Source organism: Diuraphis noxia, unplaced genomic scaffold (assembly GCF_037042655.1).
Source record: "Diuraphis noxia isolate RWA-SAM2 unplaced genomic scaffold, SU_Dnox_SAM2 contig0003, whole genome shotgun sequence".
Taxonomy (NCBI): Eukaryota; Metazoa; Arthropoda; class Insecta; order Hemiptera; family Aphididae; genus Diuraphis; species Diuraphis noxia.
The window spans coordinates 27330106-27351722 of NW_028301713.1; the positions used below are offsets into that span (position 1 = coordinate 27330106).

General features: G+C 32.8%; 1 protein-coding gene across 1 annotated transcript in view; it reads right to left on the bottom strand.

Moving 5' to 3' along the window:
- dysf (neuronal PAS domain protein dysfusion) overlaps positions 1-21617 on the bottom strand; it is a 147007-nt gene that overhangs the window by 60391 nt on the left and 64999 nt on the right. The window contains exon 3 of the mRNA XM_089224123.1: positions 17466-17530. Within this exon, the coding sequence (XP_089080249.1) occupies positions 17466-17530 (65 nt within the window). The remainder of the gene's footprint in view (positions 1-17465; positions 17531-21617) is intronic.

Consider the following 21617-nt stretch of genomic DNA (forward strand, 5'->3'; position numbering starts at 1 on the left):
TGCGCGTATATTATACACATATATTATGTTGCCTATTTTATGCGCGTGATGTATACACCTCGGGCCGAAGAAGAATCCGACGCGAGCTCCGCTACATAATATGTAGAAAGATATGCGGATCAGCCTCCACCTCCTATGTATATATAATATATATAACTATCGGTGCATACCCAAACCCATATATACGTATACCGAGCCTGAGGGCGCTCGTAAACCAGATCGATCCATAAATCGTTATTGTGGGCGAAACAATATAATCTATATAAATTTATATATGTGTGTATATACATACATTTATATATATGTGTATATAATACTATATATATACTTTATACCACTCGTGTACGGTTAAAACAAATATAAATATATAAATAAATGATATGTCTATAAATCGGTGGCGCGCGCGCGTCGAGGACCGCAAAAAACGCGACGAAGACGACGATACGATACGATACCTATCGATCCGGAAAAACATCTGCAACGCGGTATGTGTTATAAACCTATGTATAATATATATATAAATAATTTTTGCAACACTCTCGCACACAGCATATATGCATACGATCCGATTTCGTTTGGATTTATCGGCAGGCCGTTTATTATTATTTAGACTATATATATACAACTGTATGCGGGACGAGGACAATACAGGCGTAGAGTACCTACCTATATATAAAGACAGATATACATATATAAAATATGTAAAGACTTCACACGTCTTATATCGAACGGTATTTCTATATTTTTTTTTTTCTCTCATACAAGTGGTACATAAGTACCTACCTATGTAGAATCCCATATAACCATGATTTTTATAATAATTTATTCATATACACTTATAATGGAAAGGCAATTTATTGTGTACCTACTTCGGTGTGCAAAATAATTCAGCCGCAAGTATGCGCATTGGACGCACTCATTTAATATAATAATGAATTTATTCAAATGTTTATTTTGATGCTTATATATATATTGTTTAGTTAAAATCACATTTAAAGTCCGTGAGAATTTTTGCACTAGTTACCTACTTAATCCTGTGCAATATGAATTTCCGTTTTTCAAATAAGAAACGTTCTTTTTTCATCGTAAATTATTTATTGGGTTGATATACCTAATGAAAAGTTTTAACGAGTTTCAATGATTGAAATACTTATAATATTGTTATCTAACTGTCTTAAAAAAATTTAAAATACAAGTATAATATATTGCATCAAACATTAATATTTTCAAAATTATAATTATTGATAGTTAATTAATATAAATCATTGACATTTTCAAATTACTATATATAGCCACCATATCTTCTAAACTTATTATCATAGAGCTATATATTATCTGATACACACATTTTTAGAAAATTAAAAAAAACGACTGATTAGAATTTTGTTACGTCAACATTGCAGAATAATATCATACTATAAATAATTTACAGTGTCCGTGTAATTGTCATTAAAAAAACATAAGTTGGTATTTCTACGGAAAAATATTTAAGCAATATACGAACAATTTAATAAATTTGAAATCATGGATTAGAAGTGGGTAAATTTAAAAATCCCAAAAATCAAATTCTAAGTAACTGAATTAACTGAATATTGTTGAAAAAGAAAAATGGAGGGGGGGTGATTGCGTCATGGTTGATGTGAATCTCCCTGTATAATATAATATTATTATTATACAAACGGGCGCTGAGTATTATCTCAGATAATTTTGAATAGTTTTTTTTTTTTATAAATATATGATTTAATAAATATATATATATATATATATATATATATATGATAAATTGAATAAAATTTTGATTTGTATTTATTTTGATTTGTTGCTATTTTTTATTTTTTTAGGGCATATTTATAGAGCATATATTTTACGGTTTTTTTTTGGTCACATTATATTTTAGGATTTCTGATGCTATAAAATCCGAACGATGAATTTATAACGTTATAATCGTGTATATGTGTATAATGCGCAAGAATTACATTACGCGTCAGACGTCAGTGCAGATATTTCGTACACTCTGTATAATATGACGTGTTTGGATATAAAATAAAAATATGATAACATAATATTATATACATATAGGTACCTATACGCTAATTTGCGCGCGAAAACTTCTAACCGGAATGCCTGAGGGCCACGCTGCGTCGTCGACCGTTTGACGGACAACCCGACGACGGCGGCGTGCTTATTTTTCTCTATTTCCACTCTTTTCCTCTCGACGCCGACGGACGTTGACGGACACGGCGGCCGATTGTAATTGTACTGTCCTCTTCGCGGCACCGGCCCCGTTACTATTTACCACCACATTTTATTCACCGCCGCCGCCGCCGGACAATAACGCGCGCGAAACGATGAGTCCGGCAGATAAGACGCGAACGGGCGCGTTTAACGACCGGCCGCCGTCCCGATCGGCGAGTGGCCATCGGTTGGTGACGGGAGCGCGCGCGCGCATTCAGTCACTTTACAGTATAGCTGGACGGCGGCGGCGCTGACGGACGTGCCGGTTTTCATTTTGACAAGGGAAACCGGGAGGGAGGGGGAGTGGCCGAGTGTGTGTGTATGAGTCAAAACAAACGGCCGCGCGCGCTTACAATAGTAAAACTTTATTTTTTATGTACAACTTTTTTTAATTCCACTTAAAAAAAAACGATCATGTTATAAAATACGCTGTATTATATCGATGTATCTATACCTCGGTTCTTGTGCAGTATAGACTTATCGAATCTGTGCAGTTTGAGGTCAAATCGGCATCGGTGTTAGTACCTATGTTTGTTAACCAAAATATTATGTCGATGGTAAATCTACCTGCTGTGGCGGTGCAGAGTTGAATGTTGATTATCAACCTGCGTTTAAGAGGACGCTACACCCGCATGTGTTGTCTCCGTTTTACAAGTGCGTAACATTGCAAAAACTGTTTCCCGCGGCAAAGAACCGAGAAAAATACAGTTATAACTAAGAAACGAAATTTTCACCACATAAAAAGGAGAATTTTGTCTGTGCAATATCGTTTTTATTTTTTCGATATCACTTATATAAAAAAATTCTTATTGTTTTATAAATACATTAATTTTGTGTTTTTTAAGCATGAATAACTTTTTTTGTAGTTCTGATATCGAAAAAATAAAAACGATATTGCACAGACAAATTTCTCCTTTTTATGTGGTGAAAATTTCGTTTCTAAGTTATAACTGTATTTTTCTCTATGTTCTTTCCCGCTTAAAACGGTTTTTGCAATGTAACGCACTTGTAAGACGGAGACAACACATGCGTGTGTAGCGTCCTCTTAATATATCACAAAATCATACTGTATAATAGATATTATGGGAATTTCCACGGGTAAGGTATATAGGTACCGCATCATTTAAAAGAAAATCTGTACTTTCGTTGTTTCAAATTCGAAATGATTACGAGGTGACGGTCTGATTAGGATTCCAACAAAAGTTACGGGGTTAGAGAAAATAATCTTTCAATAATATTATAATGTGTCGTATGATCTTCCCATGAGCGAGGCATAACTATCCATATCATAATAACAATGTATATCGATTCGAAATAAATGAAAAAAAACTTCATTCGATAATATTAATAATAATAATTATCATTATAATAGCCAGACTTGATGGATTTCGTTAATGACGATTATAAATATAGGCACATGTACTGGCGTGAGTACATATTATATATATGAATATAACGTTTCTGTCCAGTAGGCGAACAATATTAATTTTGAAAATAACCTTGAAGTGTATATATAGTAACTAGTAACGCATATTATAATATTATTATAGTTGCTGCTGCGGTGTGTATAATATCATCTGCGATTATGATACCTCGTCGTCGACACGTGGTACGGCGGTAGATATTCGGTAGATGCGTCATGGTTAACGATGATTATCAATTTTTAATATTGGACACACGGCCGAAATCAAATCAATAAACGAGAAAATTATAAAATCCTTACAAAAATGTAAGACGATTTCGCAATGATCGTACCTGTTGCAGTCGACTGGACCATCGGCGAGAGTGACAACCGTCTGGTGAAGCGTTGATGATTATTATTACTTGGTTTATTTGGTATTAATAATAATAGGAATTGAATAATTATTTAATGTAATTTTTTTGCACAAATCATCATAATTTTTCAGTTAAAACAAAATTCGGTAGGTGCATGTTAAACAACGTGGACGTTTTTGACGAGCAGAAAAAAACAAGGTCAAGTGATATACTACAATACGATCATTTTTTGCAAACCGTGTAGGAGGTAAGCGCGGACATAAAATGATTGAAAGCTATGTATAATTTTATAATATTATCTAATAACTCGTTCGGATATATAATGACTTGAGTTCTTATATACAGCCAATGTGAAGAGGTGATGGAGGACATTACATCGAACACGCGCACAGAATATTATATTGTACGCTAATGTCGAGGAAATACAATGACGCGCCTCTCCGATATGTATTCGGAACCAAAAATTGTATAATTATTATTATCGTTTCCAATAATAATAATAAATAATGTTCCTACGCGCACAGAAACATTTGTTTAAATTAATGATACTAATAACATGACAACGTGCGTCGTAATAACAGTCGGAAATCGGTTTGGAAAGGAGACCACCACGAAAACCCTCGTAAATACAATATAATATTATAATAATGCATTGCGTTATATTGTGATAAAATGTTACTTCATTAAACAGTCGTCCGACCTGTAATTATCCGGCTGTTCATTGTTGTGATGTCCAGTCACCAGTTACTGGTTGGTTATAACAGCGTTTCTCAAAGTGTGTTCCGCGGAACCCTAGGGTTCCGTGGGACTATCTCAAGCGTTCCGTCAGATGTATGTGATGTCTGAAACATTTTTTGTAGTACTGTTTTTTTTTTTAGAAAAAATGGGGTTGAGTTGGAAGTAAAGACACATTAGGGTTCCTCAAAACACAAACTATTTCCTAAGGGTTCTGCGATTCTAAAAGTTTGGGAACCGCTGGGTTATAATATTATTAATTATTATATATTTTATTTCCTACCTCACACGTGCGCGTACATATATATGTACATATTATTTCCACGTTCGCTAATTATTTCGTGCAATGTGTTCATTTTTAAATCAATGGACGAACCCACGAACTAAAATGTGCCTCCGAAAATATTTTATCGAATGCATTTGTTTCGCGATATGAGTATAATATGAATATGATATTATCTGCGGTCGTTAAGATAAGACAGTCGAAAGTTGATGTGTAGCTTAATTATTATAGTGATAATCTGTGGATATAATACGTGCAATAATAATACATACCGGTGGAATTTACATGTTATAAATCCAACCCTAAAATCGACTACCTGTAAATCGGTGGAATTCATAATCGCCCATATTATAATATATATATTATATAAAAATACATATAGGTATGTGATATAAAAAACTCAAAACATATAAATATAAATCTATAGAATATAACATACGTCACTAACTTAGCGTATTATTCATATTATATAAATATGTTACAATTTCAAAAACGAAAATAAATAAAGGTGGACTCTAAATGAAGTTTAACAATCAAGCAAATCAATTTAATAGTAACCCTATTCCTTAATGAATATAATAAAGAGGGGTACGCTATAATTTGAAGAAAAAATAAAAGAGTAGCTCAGTCCCCCTGCGTCCTCCCCCAATTCAATCACTGCATACAATTATTATATTACAATAATATATTATGACATTACAGTGGTGGATTTAGGAGGGGCGAGTGTACTTTGGAACTGAAGCTCTTAGTGCTCTAACCATTCCGCATATTAAACTTTTTTATTATTAAATTCTTCAGATTTCATTATAATACGTAAAACTAAATGTATATTAATTGTAAACATCAGTTACTTCCAGAAAAAAGATTATATTGTTTTTTTACCCCGAAGTTGTGTTGTTCACGATATAAGTACCTACTCACATACCTAACGAGCGTTATGATTATCAACATAGTACCTACTTACCGTGAAAAAAAATCCTAAATCCGTTATATACCGATATTACCGATATTATGTGAAAAGATTTGTATCCTAAAGCTAAAGTCTGAGCTTGTTGAGGAGACAAAAGTTCATGGCTTATAATATTATTGTCCTTGTTTATTAGAATGGAAGGAAAAAAGTTCAGAAAACAGACGTTCAGATATAAAACAGAAAAAACTAAAAAAATCCCCTTTAAAAAATAAACCTATCAATTGACTATACCATCTCTAATTTGAAGATCATTTCGATCAGTGAATACATCACGGTCGTCGCTGCAGTATTATTGTAATGACGATACTAACTATACTATTATAAATTATAAAATAATAAAGGTCTTGGTACGCACATATATATATCGGTGTTTCCGAATTGCGTGCGCGATTTTCTCGCGACACAACTGAATTGCGTGCCGCTGTTTTTTTTTAATTTATCAATTTTTAGTGCACATTTTTGTTATAAGTTTATATTTTTACACATTATTATTTAAATAGAAAATTGTTAAACAACATTAATAGACTAAAAAAATTATAAATGAACAAATAATACATTTTGTATTAAAATAATATAAAAAATTGATAAACAACGTCAAAATATATAGGTTTCAAAACTTTTCAGAGTATATATTATATATATTATATATATATGTGTTTAATGTCACGCACCGGGACGAACGCCATAGATCAGCGGTCGGCGGCGGCGGCGACCCTTTTGCAATTTATATAAACGCAAAGTACAAAATGAATCGCACACATTGTGTATTTGTGTATTATTATGCATTAAGCGCGTGATCGTCGTGGTTTTTGTCGCCGCCGATTTATGGCGACCGATCGTCTCTCGCGGTCATCCAGGGAATCCGTTACCCACTCGTTACCACCCGATACCAACTATACCTAGCTATATGTATATATATATATATATATGTATAAATATATATGCATTATACACCGTCGTATATTACATGAGCTGCAGCAGGGAACTGATTGAATTTTACAATCGTAAAATCCGCACAAGTGCCAAACCGAGAGTTCCTATATATAGGTACCTGCAGTGTTATGCCTAGGTATATTTTACGATCTCCCTGCCCCACACGCACGCGGTATTATAATCTACAGGTAGGTACTCCGCGGACCGCCGCCGCCACCGCCGTCGATGGACTGCTCGTCGTCGTCGTCCATTCACCCGTCAACGCGCCACCGCCTGCTCCGTCTGTAATCGATGTCGGGCAGCAGTCAAGCAGCAGAAGAAGAAGCGCACCGCGATGGTCGTCCGACGCAGCAGTAAAATAATGTTCATTATTATTGCGCGGGTTACCGCGTATAGGGTGTATATGATGATGGTAATAGGTGGTTTATACCGCATAAGAACACTGCAGCAGTATAGGCACTTACATATTATAAACGTTATGCGTTCTCTATTTTTTTTTTTTAATCCGCAATTTAAGCGTTCGCTCGGGCGAGAAATCGCTGATCAGATTTTATAATGTGCGCTTCCTTCGTCGGCCGGACAAACTATTACGCGCCTTAAAATATATTATAATATAATGGTCCAGAGTGAACGGCGGCGTCGGTAAAGAGGTCGTCGTCGTCTTCGCCTGCAGTTTCCGAAACGACGTTCGCGCACCGACGGCGACGGACGGTTCGATCGAGCGAGCGCGCGCACTGTTATGATTGCGAGCACGGGGTCAAAGTACCCATGCGTGCCGTGTTTGTATTGTTGTATCTGTAGTAATATTCGCGTAAACAAACGGATTACAGTGATATATGTTTCGACAAAACAATGATAATATTATCCAGTTTTTACGCGTTTTATGTTGTGTGATAACAGTATCATGTTGTAATAATATTATTATATAGGCTAATGATACAAAGACTTTATTGTTTAAAAAAAAAAAAAAAAACAAAACAACAATAATAGTGTTATTTACTAACACAAGTTTTGGTCAAAAGTTAATCATTTCTATGGGTCCTGTAATTTTTAACTCTTTGCCAATTGATGTGAAAAAAAATAAATATTTTTAATGATGAAACCAACATCAAAAAAATGTACTAATAATGTTTTATTTAGTGAACCATGTCAGTGTTTGTTATGAGTAAACAAATTTTTTTTCTCTACATATTTATTATACAGCGTTTGTTTATTAGTTGTTGTATAAATTATAATCTAATTAAATCACATGTGTGTGTACTGTTAAGTCCTACACATTCACAATGCTTAGCTTAAAGGTGTAGGTAATGTTTACTATTTATTTTAATACTTTGTAATTATTATATTGTGTTATTCAAATGATGAATTTCTCTCTTTCAAAAAAATAAAAAAATTACAATATTACATCATATTTGATAATGACGTGTGAAAAGGTGTGTTTCTTAAAACCTCAGCTTGTTGAGAGTTCGTACAGTTTTACGATTTAAAATGTATTATTGTTCTTGTTAACAGTGTTCAAAAGGTATCAACCAATAATAATTTTCGTCTGTATAGAGTAATATTCGTGTAAATATGCGGATTAATGCTCGACGGTGACATTATGTTCCGACAAGTAATTATTATTGTAATATCCAGTTTCACGCGTCTACTGCAGCTGCAGGAGTCGAGCTTATTAAAATATTGTGTTGTTATTATTAGGTATTATTATAAGAGTGACGTAGTCATGTCGTCATAATAATGTACAAAGTGCACACGATGACTGCCAGACCCGATTTATTAGTATATGGTATAATATTACGCCCGATAGTTGTCTAATGGCAACAAAATTGCCTAATTGCATTAATGGTTATTAGTTTTGTATAAATCGTGAACGAATTCGATGAAAACAAAACAACATTTTAACGCGACAGAAATCGTAATGCACGCGCCATTAGTAATACGCGCATATTATATTATAATGTAAGTATACGATAGTAATATTATAATATACGCGTTTTCGGCAATAAGTGCAGTTCGGATCGTTTTCGGAGCGCTCTTCGTTTATCGTGCCCTACAACTACTAAAGATGTAGTATTATAATAAATGAATAAAATAAATTTTTTGTGTATAATGTACAGGTAGGTATAGGTATACGAAAATCGTTGAAACAATAATTTCATACAAACAAATGATGGCGAAAAAACCCATTAAACCGTCCGCCGAGTAAATGCATTTAAATCACGAGATTATAATAAACGACGACGAAGAATATAATAATATATATTATACGACAATATTATTTTTCCGATCGAATCACGGACTATGATTTAATGGACTGGAAACGAGCAGCCGATCAGTGGCCTCGAATGTATTGTACAAGTGAGGGCAAGTGATGAGATAGCAATGCTATTGCTATGGTCGTTGAGAGTTTAAAACGCTATCTGTATAAAACACGGACAAATAGATAAGACTAATACTCCGATCAACAGTATGGTAGTGCTGAAAACACATCCACTGCACATGACGATTGTTGGTGATAACAGAAGAAACTTTTGCGAGCCGTTCCCCCATCACCCGCCCGGCCATCCATAGTTTGCAGTCAAAGCTGTATAGACTGAACATCGACAAGGTACATACATAAAATGTGATTTATGTGCATAAATATATATATATTACAGACATTATGAAAGAGATGACAAAAGAGTATTACATTGTAGAGTATAATATTATATTATATTGAATGATATTTCTACAAAGGCCAGTCGAAAAGAAAATACGCAGAAATGTATTTATAATAATTAGCAACGGTGATTTAATTTTATGATTTTCCAATATGTGTTCTTATAATTCCGCTGGAAATATTATATACATAATTCGATGTGAATACGCAAAATTGCAGGCTAACCCAAGAGAGCAGTACTATACACGTAAATTTCCCCAACCCCACCCATTTCGATTTTTTAATTTTTTCCAATGCCAATATTTAGTGCTCCATTCCTGCCAATACCTGCCGTAATTCCCAGAATTCCTGCTCAAATACCACCCCCGCAATAATTAAAAAACTCCGGGTGGGGCTCGGGAAACAATTGGCAGAAATGGAGCACTAAATATTGACGTTGGAAAAAATTAAAAAATCGAAATGGGTGGGGTTGGGGAAATGTACGTGTACTATACATCATTTCACAGGTTTGTATATACCTAATAATAGTATCCAATTACGACTCTATACGAACGGTTACCTACATAATAATCGTATCACTTATTATAATATTAATATAGCACCCCCGCGATTTGGCCTACACATATTATACATTATACTATATGTATTGGTAGTTGCGCCACCGACGAGTTTAAAAAATAAAAATAAAAGTTTAAATAAAACTAAATATCGATATAATATTATATCATAATACACTTGCAGGATCGAAGATTTCCCTTGCCCTCAGACATATTATAATTATTGTTGTTATCGTCATTACGATTGCGATTACCGCGCGCGATGTTTACCGCATGTTACGTAAACATAATATAAAATATTATACGTCGGTAACGGCTGCGCACATTTCATTTATTGGACGTAGCCCAGTTCGAGCGGCGGCGGCGGCGGCGGCGGCGGCGGCAGACGATAAATCGCGCCGACACGTCCCGCCGTCCGCGGCGAGATATAGCGCGCGCGAGACGGCGCTCGGCAGGTCGTTGGTCGCGCGCGGCAACGTTTTGTGTAACGATAATAATAATAATAATAATGATAATAATAATAATAATATTGCACCCAGCTACCATCGTTATGTTATTAATATATAGCGAAATAATAATAATAATATTGTGCAACGTGAGCGTCGTCTTCGTCACCCGCCGCGTGATATATCGGCGTGTAAAAACGTCGGCGTCGGCGGCGCGGTGGTTCTACCCGCCGACGACGAGCGCCGACCAGACGAGCGCGAATAATACGCGCTCGTGTAAAACACTTGGGGTTAAGGAAAAACAAATAAATAAATGACCTCACGGGCTGCAGTAGTTAAATCTCAGGTTGTGGGTACGATATATTGTACAGGGTGAACCTAACCACAGGTATCTCGGTATGACATGCTGGTATATACGTATACCTATATAAAGATATTTGCATCGGAATATACATGAAGGAGCATTTCATTTTATAATAGACATAATATGTTCAAGATTTTTATAATATATTATTCTTATAAATTATATATGAAACCGTTAGAGATTTAAATGCACTTATATAAAGATTATTTTTCGGTAAATTTATCACGTGCGTTTTATGGTGAACTTTTTTGAACTTTCAAGTTTTTTTGTTGAGTTTTTTTAGTGCATAAAATTCTCAGCCCTATAATGTTTTTAATTTTTCTACGACCATTATCTATGATCAGCTTTGTTATGTGATGAAAACTAATGAGATCAGATTTCTCAAAATTCTTAGGAAACATATTTCGTTCTCGATAAACAATCACCCTGTACCGATAATATTGTGCGCATTTGTGAGTAATGATATAATATGCGCGTGTATTATTACCTGCACAGATCGAGTGCGGTGCAGTGTGCAGTTACAACGCTAATAAATAATAATAAACAATAATAAATAATAAAATTATTATAAATGTTATTGTAATATGAGTTCGACGAAACAGTGGTATATATATAATATATACACACCATGTATTAAACGCATATTTTAATTTCGTACACAAGCACTTATTATATTTCAAACGCTCGAGATATGATCACAATATTAAATATTATTGATATTCGGCTGCAATGATTACATGATGGCGATCGTTGTATTTTTCATATTTTATTTTTTTTACCGCAGTGGGGTGACATCAACGACTCACAATGACCGGATCAGACGCATCTCGCGATTATTTCGTCGCCTTGGCATTAAAAAAATAACTTATATAGTTATATACAACTCAATAATGCAGTGCTATAACAATGGGGAGATCAGAAATGTTTACGATTCGTTTATTTAATATTATTATACAGGTAGGCACACATTCAATTATTACTGTAATAATAGGTAATAACAGATAGGTACCTATATATAAAGGTCGAGTGCGAGCTTATACGGAGTTTACGAGTGCTGTTTTAAACGTTAAGTTTTGTATGCGGCGTAGAGTAAAAAATTTGTGATCAAAGTGTGCGAAAGAAAAAAAAATCACCGTGAAATAAAAACGCGAACTGAGATCCTAGATAATAATAATATAATAATATAGCTTCAATAGTAACTGCAAGGATATACGATTTTAAGTTGTTTGAAGACAAATGTCGTATTGTTTGTGGTTCATTTGGCCGTGTACGTCAATAACAGTCGTTATATAATAATAATAATGACTTTAATTAGCTGCCCTTTTCGTTCGTGACCCCCGCGAACCGTATTTCACATATACATACATATTATAATATATTATAATACCCGACCCAATACTGCATTGTTTCAAAAATGCATATAATAAATGACGTTTAACGAACCGCGTGCGTGCACCTATATATTAATATTATTATACGAAACGTATATCGAGAGTTTATTTATTTTGTACGAGACAGTTTATAATCGTATCGCGTTTTAAAACGTGTTCATTAGCATGATAGAAAAATAATAATATCTGTCGAAGTGTATTTGTCCGTTTATACGACTACATTTAGGTCAGATTTGACGTTAACACGTTGATCTATGTATACATATAAATAATTACAGTATATATACACTGAACTCACAATATAATGAAAATAATGATATGCGTCGTATGATATTCATAAAAGCGCTTAAAAAATATTTCTAGACAAGACGTCCGTTTGTTGTGTTTGTTTTAAATTTTTAAGCCAGAACAATCGATATCGTTTAAATTTTCAGTCTGACCATAATAATTAAAGGATATTTCCTAGTTAATTTTCGTTTTTGTTTCTTCTATACCTAATAATTGTTTTGCGATCGTATCGATTTCAGAACTCGTGGGAATATAATTTTAATTATACAACGCCTGCAGTTAATAATAATATACTATTTAGAATAAAATTAGCTAGGTACATATTTTTAAAATCGATCATGCTATACGTATACATGTTTCACTTTGTGTACATTGCGGAATATGCCTATATTTGTTATTATAGAAAGTGGTAGTTATAATCCACGAATATAATATGTAGATAAATAAATATTGGTAAACAAGTAGTTACAAGATTATAACTGTAACATGGATGATGTAGGAAAATCTATACTCGCCAAACGTACCTATTCAAATTTCTAGATATTTTAAACGCTGTGTTGAAAAATGCATATTATTTCTTAATTGGAATGGGCGAGATTAACATATATTTAGTGTGTAATTTAACATGTTTAATTAGATACCTAACTAAATTTTAAACGTAAAATTGGAGAAACGAAAGAATCGAGAGATTTAAATTTTAAATGAATAATGAGAGCGTATTTATCTCAACCTACAAAATCAGAACAGATAAAAATAATATATTATTATACTGTACAGTAAAATGTGTTTGGGAAGTTAGTACCTTTACGTTTCCAAGAGGATACTTCAAATATACGATCAGTGCCGTAACTAGCTTTATGTGCGCCCTTGGCAACCAATGTCATAAATTAATAATGAATTTTTAGTACTTATATGAAATAAAAATTGCGCCCTTAGCGCGATCATTTTAAACTGCGCCCTTGGCCACCGCCCACCTTGCCAATGCCTAGTTACGGTACTGTATACGATACACAGAAATTATGTACCAAAAATCGCAAAAATTATTTTCCTGCCGCATGCAGCTATAGAACGCGTTTACAGCATTTTTGCCCGCTAAAAAATCCACACAACTCGACAATGATTATAAAAAAAACCCTCCACGTTATCGCGTATTAAAAATCGATAATTAGAACAATAAATTTAATAATATTATAAAATAATTCGTACGAACAATACTATTAATGTACACACGACGGCGGGGATGTGTCTCGAGGCGGTCTATGTGGAGTGTGTGTTTCATAATATTATTATGTTTACCGCCGTCAGTTGAACAAACAATCCGCCCCAGCATCCCAACCATTAATGAATTTATGGGCACACGTACGTAGAGGTGCAATAGGAGTCAGGTGTTACTTATAAGATCCTGAATATTTTGGCCATATGACCTTCGATTGAAATATAACTTCTATTATTAGGGGTTTGTCTGTATTAGTTTTTTTCAGAATTGTGTACCTGTTTCATGCACTCGTTTGACCATATATATTATACAGTGTAATTAAATCATAAAATAAAAATCCATTGATACAATATTAGGATATATACTAAACGGCTGCCAACTGCACGATAATTAAAATATGTGTATACATTATAAATTTAATATACGTACATATTTATAAGTTATAAGCTTATAACCATTATAATATATTATTATCGTTGCAAATAATAAGAAAAGTATAATTCATGGTTTATAATTTCAATAGAATGAACAAAACTATAATTATAATTTTATGCTTTTTTATAATTCCAATTATAATTTAACCGTGTATATAACATGTAGTGGATGACCGAAATAAGAGTATTTGGTCACAAAAATTTTAAAACAAAATATAAGCATAGCAATAAATTAAATAATGTTGAAATTATACTGTAATCTTACTCGTACAACATTATTCTAATAATAATTCGTCCACATAGTAATGTGAAGAAAAAAAACGTTCCTATATTTTAAACATAATTAATGACGTGTCACAATAATACGTCTTCAGCTGATTAAATGTTTAAAAAAATCTGTATCTCTCTATTCGTGCAATATTACTGTACACAAATCAGTAAAATCTGTATATTATAATATTATCATGAATTATCTAAAAACTCGCCATTTCCATATAATATGCTATTTTAACCAGTCGAAATATTAAGTACGCGCTGCTGCAGTTACCTCGGACCATCGTGAGCGCTCTGCCGTACATATATAATGTGGATATAGTTGGCTAAAATTAAAACATTACAAGTCGTTATCATTTAGGACGGTACGCCTTCTCTCGTGCGGTGACCGTATTAAAGTCAGGCTTCATTTTTTTTTTTTTTGTATTCCTATGCGTTTTTTTACACCGATCGGAAAAAGAATATGATATTATATGTTTACACGATTGTATCCTATACACACACACACACTACGGGTATGCTGTTTTAGGTGCCTATATATACCTACAATATATCATCGTGGGAACGAAAAAAATAATAAAAATAAAACCGGAGAAGACGACGACGGCGACGACTACGCCCGTCCAAAAAACGACGAACATAATAATAAGGTGTCGGGCACGACGACGCACGGTGCATCGCGTATTATAATAATATAATAACATATATATATATATACATATATTATCTTCTACAATAAAGTATCAGTTATAATATTGTATTATTGTTTATTTATTTATGTTTTATTATTATTACACTGTAGCCTCCGCGCGATGACGAAGATGACGGCTGCGGCCGGTCCCGTTCACGACCGGAACACGCGATCCTTCTCTCAGCGGCTCCCGCGTTTTCGGACTCGATCACGACCGGGGCGCGTGTGGGCGCTCGCGCTTGATAACACACACACACTCACACACATACGCGCAAATACACACACACGCAGTGCAGTACATTATAAACGTGCAAACGCGCGCGAGGTCATGAGAAAGTGTTCGACAACCACCGGTGCCGACCACAGTGTGTTTGTGGGACACACACCCACTATATTATACACCGAGAGATATATGGACGTATGAAATGAGTGTAATAATAATAATAATAATAATAATATATGTTGCGGATATGATATCATAATGCGATCGCGCCGTACAACGATCCGATTTACCGATATGTCACCGGCACTCCGAACTACCGGTATTTAAACATACGCCTATAGCTGCAGCAGCATAAAATGCAGGTAGTATATTATTATAATCAGGGCTGTGAATTTAATGCATTTGCATGTTTTTTTTGCTACACTTTATAAAAAAATGGATTCGGTCAAAATTTGTTTTGACTTATTTGTAATTCATATACTAAATTTTGTTTTGCATATTTTCGCATATTTCATGGGTTAGGGCATACAAATGCATGTTTTAATAATATTTTTGTTTAAATGCTTTTTTTTCGTAATATTTACATTTTTTCGGTCAATCTTATAGTAGGTATAAACTATAACTTTTATAGTTTTATCGAAATAATTCTATTTTTACTCGGGTATTTAATGTATAATATTATTGACTACCTATTGTACTATTGAAGTCGAGATTAAATTAATTTGCTGATATCAACTCGACGAAGACCAAGACTAGTTAAGATCAATAACTCATATACTCATATCAAGAAGTAAAAATACTAATATTTAAACTAAAATTAATAAAAAAAACATTTACTAATGAAAAAAATAAAAATAAAAATTTAATTTTTGTAGTTTTTTTAGCATATTTTAAGAATTTTTAGAACATATTTTGTCAGATTTTAGTGCATACATGCATGCATATTTAATAGTTTTTAAGTGCATTAAATTCACAGCCCTGATTATAATATTATAATAATAGAATATAATAGAATATGATATAATGGCGAAATGAAAAGCCGCGCGCAGTATATTACGAACGCAAAACGCCATCGTACCATGTATAATACGTAGGTACAAGTACGTATAGAAAACTGTTGTGAAATGCGAATAATATTAATAAAATATATATAAAATAATCTTCAAAAGGCGTATAATATTATAGGTACACTACACAGTGCAGAGTACCTGCAATACTGTAATAAGGATATCGTTTCGATATAATAATAATGTATAGTATAATACCTATAATAGGTACGGCTTATCGTCGTTATCCGTTTTAAAGTTAACTTTTGGCATTCTACATAATATGAATGGCACACATATAGTTAGAATAATGAGTGCCTTTATAATATGAGTTTTTATGAGTTTTTACATATTATTCGATGACATCATAATTGCATATTATGTCACTTAGTGACAGTCACTATATATTATATGCATTAAATTTGTACCTACTGTTAATATATTGTTTCGTAAATAATTTTTCACAATGAGTTTAGTGGTTTTAATAATTATTGAGTATATTATAGTTTAAGAGTTTCTGTAATTGTTTTTTTTTTTGTTTACAGTAATTTGTCGATGCTTTTAATTAATTAATAATAAAATATAAATAGGAGAGTATTAGATATATATAATCATCAGAGACCTGTCCAGAAAAGTGGTTACATTAGAAAATGCAATTTAAAAAACTATTTTTACATACCAATACCACGCGTTGCAGCAAGATGAATATAATTAATTTGATAATTTTTTTCTTTTAATTCAATATAATTTACGCACGTCAATAACTATTTTTTTTTTAATTTTATCAATCTATACACGCTGAACGTTTTTTTTTTTTATGCATAAAATATAAATTGAAACTTCCTTGTTAGGTCCTATTGGCTCCGATGATCCTCTCGACGACACTACAGCGTTCAGACAAACTGTAGGATAATTATAAACATAACTGTGTAAATATGTCCTTACCTTAGAAAATCCGTAACTAGGCGTTGGCAAGCAATGGTGATGTAGACATTCGTGACGCTTGAACGCTGTAAAAAAAAAGAAAAGAAAATGAAAATAAATTATTAATGTGGATATTACATGTTTTACCGTGTTTAAATATAATAAAATTCAAGAGTGAATTTCACGCAATTTGAAATGATAAATTAATATTTTTATTTTATTCAAGAAAAGACAAGGTCAGATTCTGCGTTGACGGCTATAGAAATATTGGCTTTAATAATAATGTTCTCTCTGCTGGCGAAGTACCTACCTATATATTGCAGGTGTGTTTGAACGTTTGTCACATCGTATCCTATACCCATATAATATGTTGTTGTAATACATGCGCTATTTACGATGGTTTTATAGCCAACGATTTTTGTTGCACTTATTGATCGCGTATTAATATTTATTACATCATTATTAACATTATATTACACACCCTGGGCATTTAATGGACGGACGCGTACTCGATAATATAAACGAGTGATTAATATTATTATTGTGTCACAATATTTTATATATTTTTTTTAATTTTTAATTTTTTTTACGAATTCAATAAAAGTTCGCGTGCATATATAAAAAAGGATTCAAGTTTTTTTTTTTTTAAATCGCACTATTATAATAATAAACTTTAATTATTGTAAATACATGAGCAGACTGCGTGCAAATGCGATGTGATATTCAGAAGATGCAAATATATAATAAACTAGCTGACCCGGAAATTTTTTTTTTAAATTAAGTTGACCCGGTGAACTTAACGCCTTCAAATAAAGTCTAGATTGATAATAAAGTTCAAGTATTCCATTGTAATGAATTGTTATAGAAATCAATATATTGCATTTTGATAAACAATGTTTTTCGTTTTGTTTTCTGGTGCAAAAATAAACAACGATGACGGTTTTCCAACACGCGAACTGGCAACGTACAGCTGCCCGTGCGAAAAACATGGAAATTCCAAATTGATCCCACAGACTTCCAACGATTGGCCTTGTGATTTATTGATTGTCATCGCAAAAGCCAATCTAACGGGAAACTGAATCCGCTTAAACTGAAATGGAAGATCTGTTGAAATGATCGGAATTCGTGGGATAAGGACTTTCTCCCCTTTGAAATTGCCCTTGATGATCGTTGATTGTATTACATTGTTCATCAGTTTCTTGACGGACAATCGTGTACCATTACAAAATTTAGGAGGATTTAGATTAATAATAATAATAGCCCTGCTATTATCGATATTTGTATTATTATTTATATTATATTTATGTTTTTATTTTTATCTGCTAGAGGGCGCCACCGGTGTAACTCAGTTTTTGTCTCTAAATCTCTAACTCACAGGAGTTAGGTCCATAATTTATGCTATAAACCCGCTCCCCGATATTCTCTATCATTTAAAAAAAATTTGAGCCAAATCGGCCCAGCCGTTCTCAACTGATGCAATTTCGAATTTTTTGTCTCCGTTTTTATATATATAAGATAAGGGTTGAACTAGCAATAGAATTATCTCATGTGAACTAGTGAATCCTAACGTGATAATATATACATATACAATAGTACCCATATAGATACGATAATGTCGATAACGTTTTTGGCCGCGAGAACGAATGAGCGTAAAACGTTCGATGTGACAATATAAATCGTTCGTAATTATGATTCAGCAATAATATATTATTATTATTATAGGCATTGAATGAATAATGAATCATTATACAAATTGCACCAACTCAAATTGCATTAGTGTACAGTATTTTTTTTTTTTTTTATTCGCTTCGCATCGCATTCAACGTCTAGAGTACCGTACCTAGTTTTTATATATATATTTTTTATCGGATGAGGTGTATTTGTAGTATATAAAAAATATATAATCGGGATTCGAATATTTTTAGCTTACGTAACGATTTGAATCTTCAGAAACGTATTTGTCGAGGGTCAAGTGTGGAAAATTCCATCAATGATTAGAATAGTTGACGTTTAAGTACACTTCAAACACAAAACATATTATTTGTTGCATCATCGTATGGCAAAAAAAAAACCGAACAAACCCATATACATATTTTATGTATATATATATATATATACATGTCGCAGATAAACATGTACCAATTGTATAGGTGCACACTGAGATATTAAAACAAATCTGAATGTAATTTGAACAGAGGTTATATTATTATTATAGAATTATGTATGATGTATTTTAACTTCAGTCACCTCGATAAATTCATGTCGGTACTTCAAAGTTAGTTAATAATTTTTTCTCATTCTCGCTGCATGTACGGCAATTTTATTCTATAATATACGCAGCGACGGCATAAACCAATAATTGTCATAATTGGTATGTGCTTGATGATTTATTATTTCTGATATTATACGTCTGTACATAGGTACCTATATACTGCTAGCGTTACAACAGATAATTTACCATGACGTAATAAACTCTTAAGTGTTACTAACACAATATCCGCTTCGCATATAAAAAAAAAAAATAGTAAAATTATAAAACATAAGTTCTTTCTTTTAGGCCAATATTTTTACTAAAAATATTAAATAATAAACATTGCGGGGTAATAATATTTACGAGTATATATTATTATTATTATTATATAGGATCCTCGGTACTCGCGGAATGCCGTTGAGATTATACATTGTTTTAATTCATTATATAATATGTACAATATATTATATAGACAGTGGCTTACGCAGGATTTTAGTTTGGTTAGGGTTTTACATGAGTAAATAATTCACACTATTTTTTTGCTAAACCGTTTTATGCAATTATAGTTATGACAAATTATAATTAATAATAAATTAACGATTTATTTTATATCTATTAAAAAATAACCAACAATTTATTGATCGACTCTGCAGTGTAATATTGAAATGGTGGTAAATAAGATTTTTTTCTTGTAAAAAGAAGAAATTTCGGGACGGGGCGGGGGGTCAGAATCCTAAAACCCTACCCCAGCGTACTCCACCGTAAAAACGACTGTTACTATAATATGGGTATATAATTAATATTAAAAACATCATCATTCGTTCAGGTGACATAATTATGTTTATAGTATGTTAAACAGACAGCCGATAGATATCGATATAGCCCGATCATGTTATGGGTTTGGTATTTAATATTATTTAACGAACACTATATTTTGATGATGATGATGATACACCCACCTAATACCTACCTATACTTGCCAATGCACGGGCCGAGGCGAAGAAAGTTCTAAACATGGAAAGAATTCGCTTTGATCATGCGTACTTAAATGTTTTACATTATTTCACGGTCGATTATGATATTATAAAATTTTCGTCACGGATTACGCGCGGCATCGCGTACGGTGTGCATGTAACATTGTTCGAACCGCGGACCGTGAACGGGGGACGTTTCGTCGCGGATTCGAACGAGAAGTCCGAAAATAGAAATAAAAAACGAGGCAACGGAACACGCCGAGATATACAATAAACAATAACAATGAAAATATTATTTCGAATGTGTTGCGGAAAATTTCCAAAAACGGACGCTGTAGATGTAATACAGATAAAATATTAATATATAGGATATACCTGCGTGTTGATCGTCAGTATAATATTTCATTAAAGGTCGGTCGCCGTCTTTGATAATACCTTACCTATATATAATAGCATATATAATTTTATTATATTAATTACAAGATTATTCATAAATGAACATTACTTGGATTCGATTGAAAGTATAAACTCATTATTTATCGAGTTTATATTCAGTAAAAATCAGTTAAATTTAAAAAAAAGATATAACTTCGATGACTAATTATAGACCTGTAGCTTTATGCTCAAGCCTGACAATAATAGTAGGTATATATAGATTATAGGTACTGTGTGTAGGTACGAATGAACGATTGTAGTTTTGGTGTTTGAAAGTAAGCGTGTACATATAGTTATATAATGTAATACAATATTATTAATTTCTTCAGCAAACCAACCGAAAAATATTTCTTACGGATCATTATAATAATATTATGCGATTGTATTGCACGTTGAGTTTTTACGTATCCCTCCGTATAAACGTACGTGCATCAGACGATCACACGAATATACGAATAATGGTATAGCATATACGGTCCGATGTATCTATAATATACACGGACGACTCCAGTG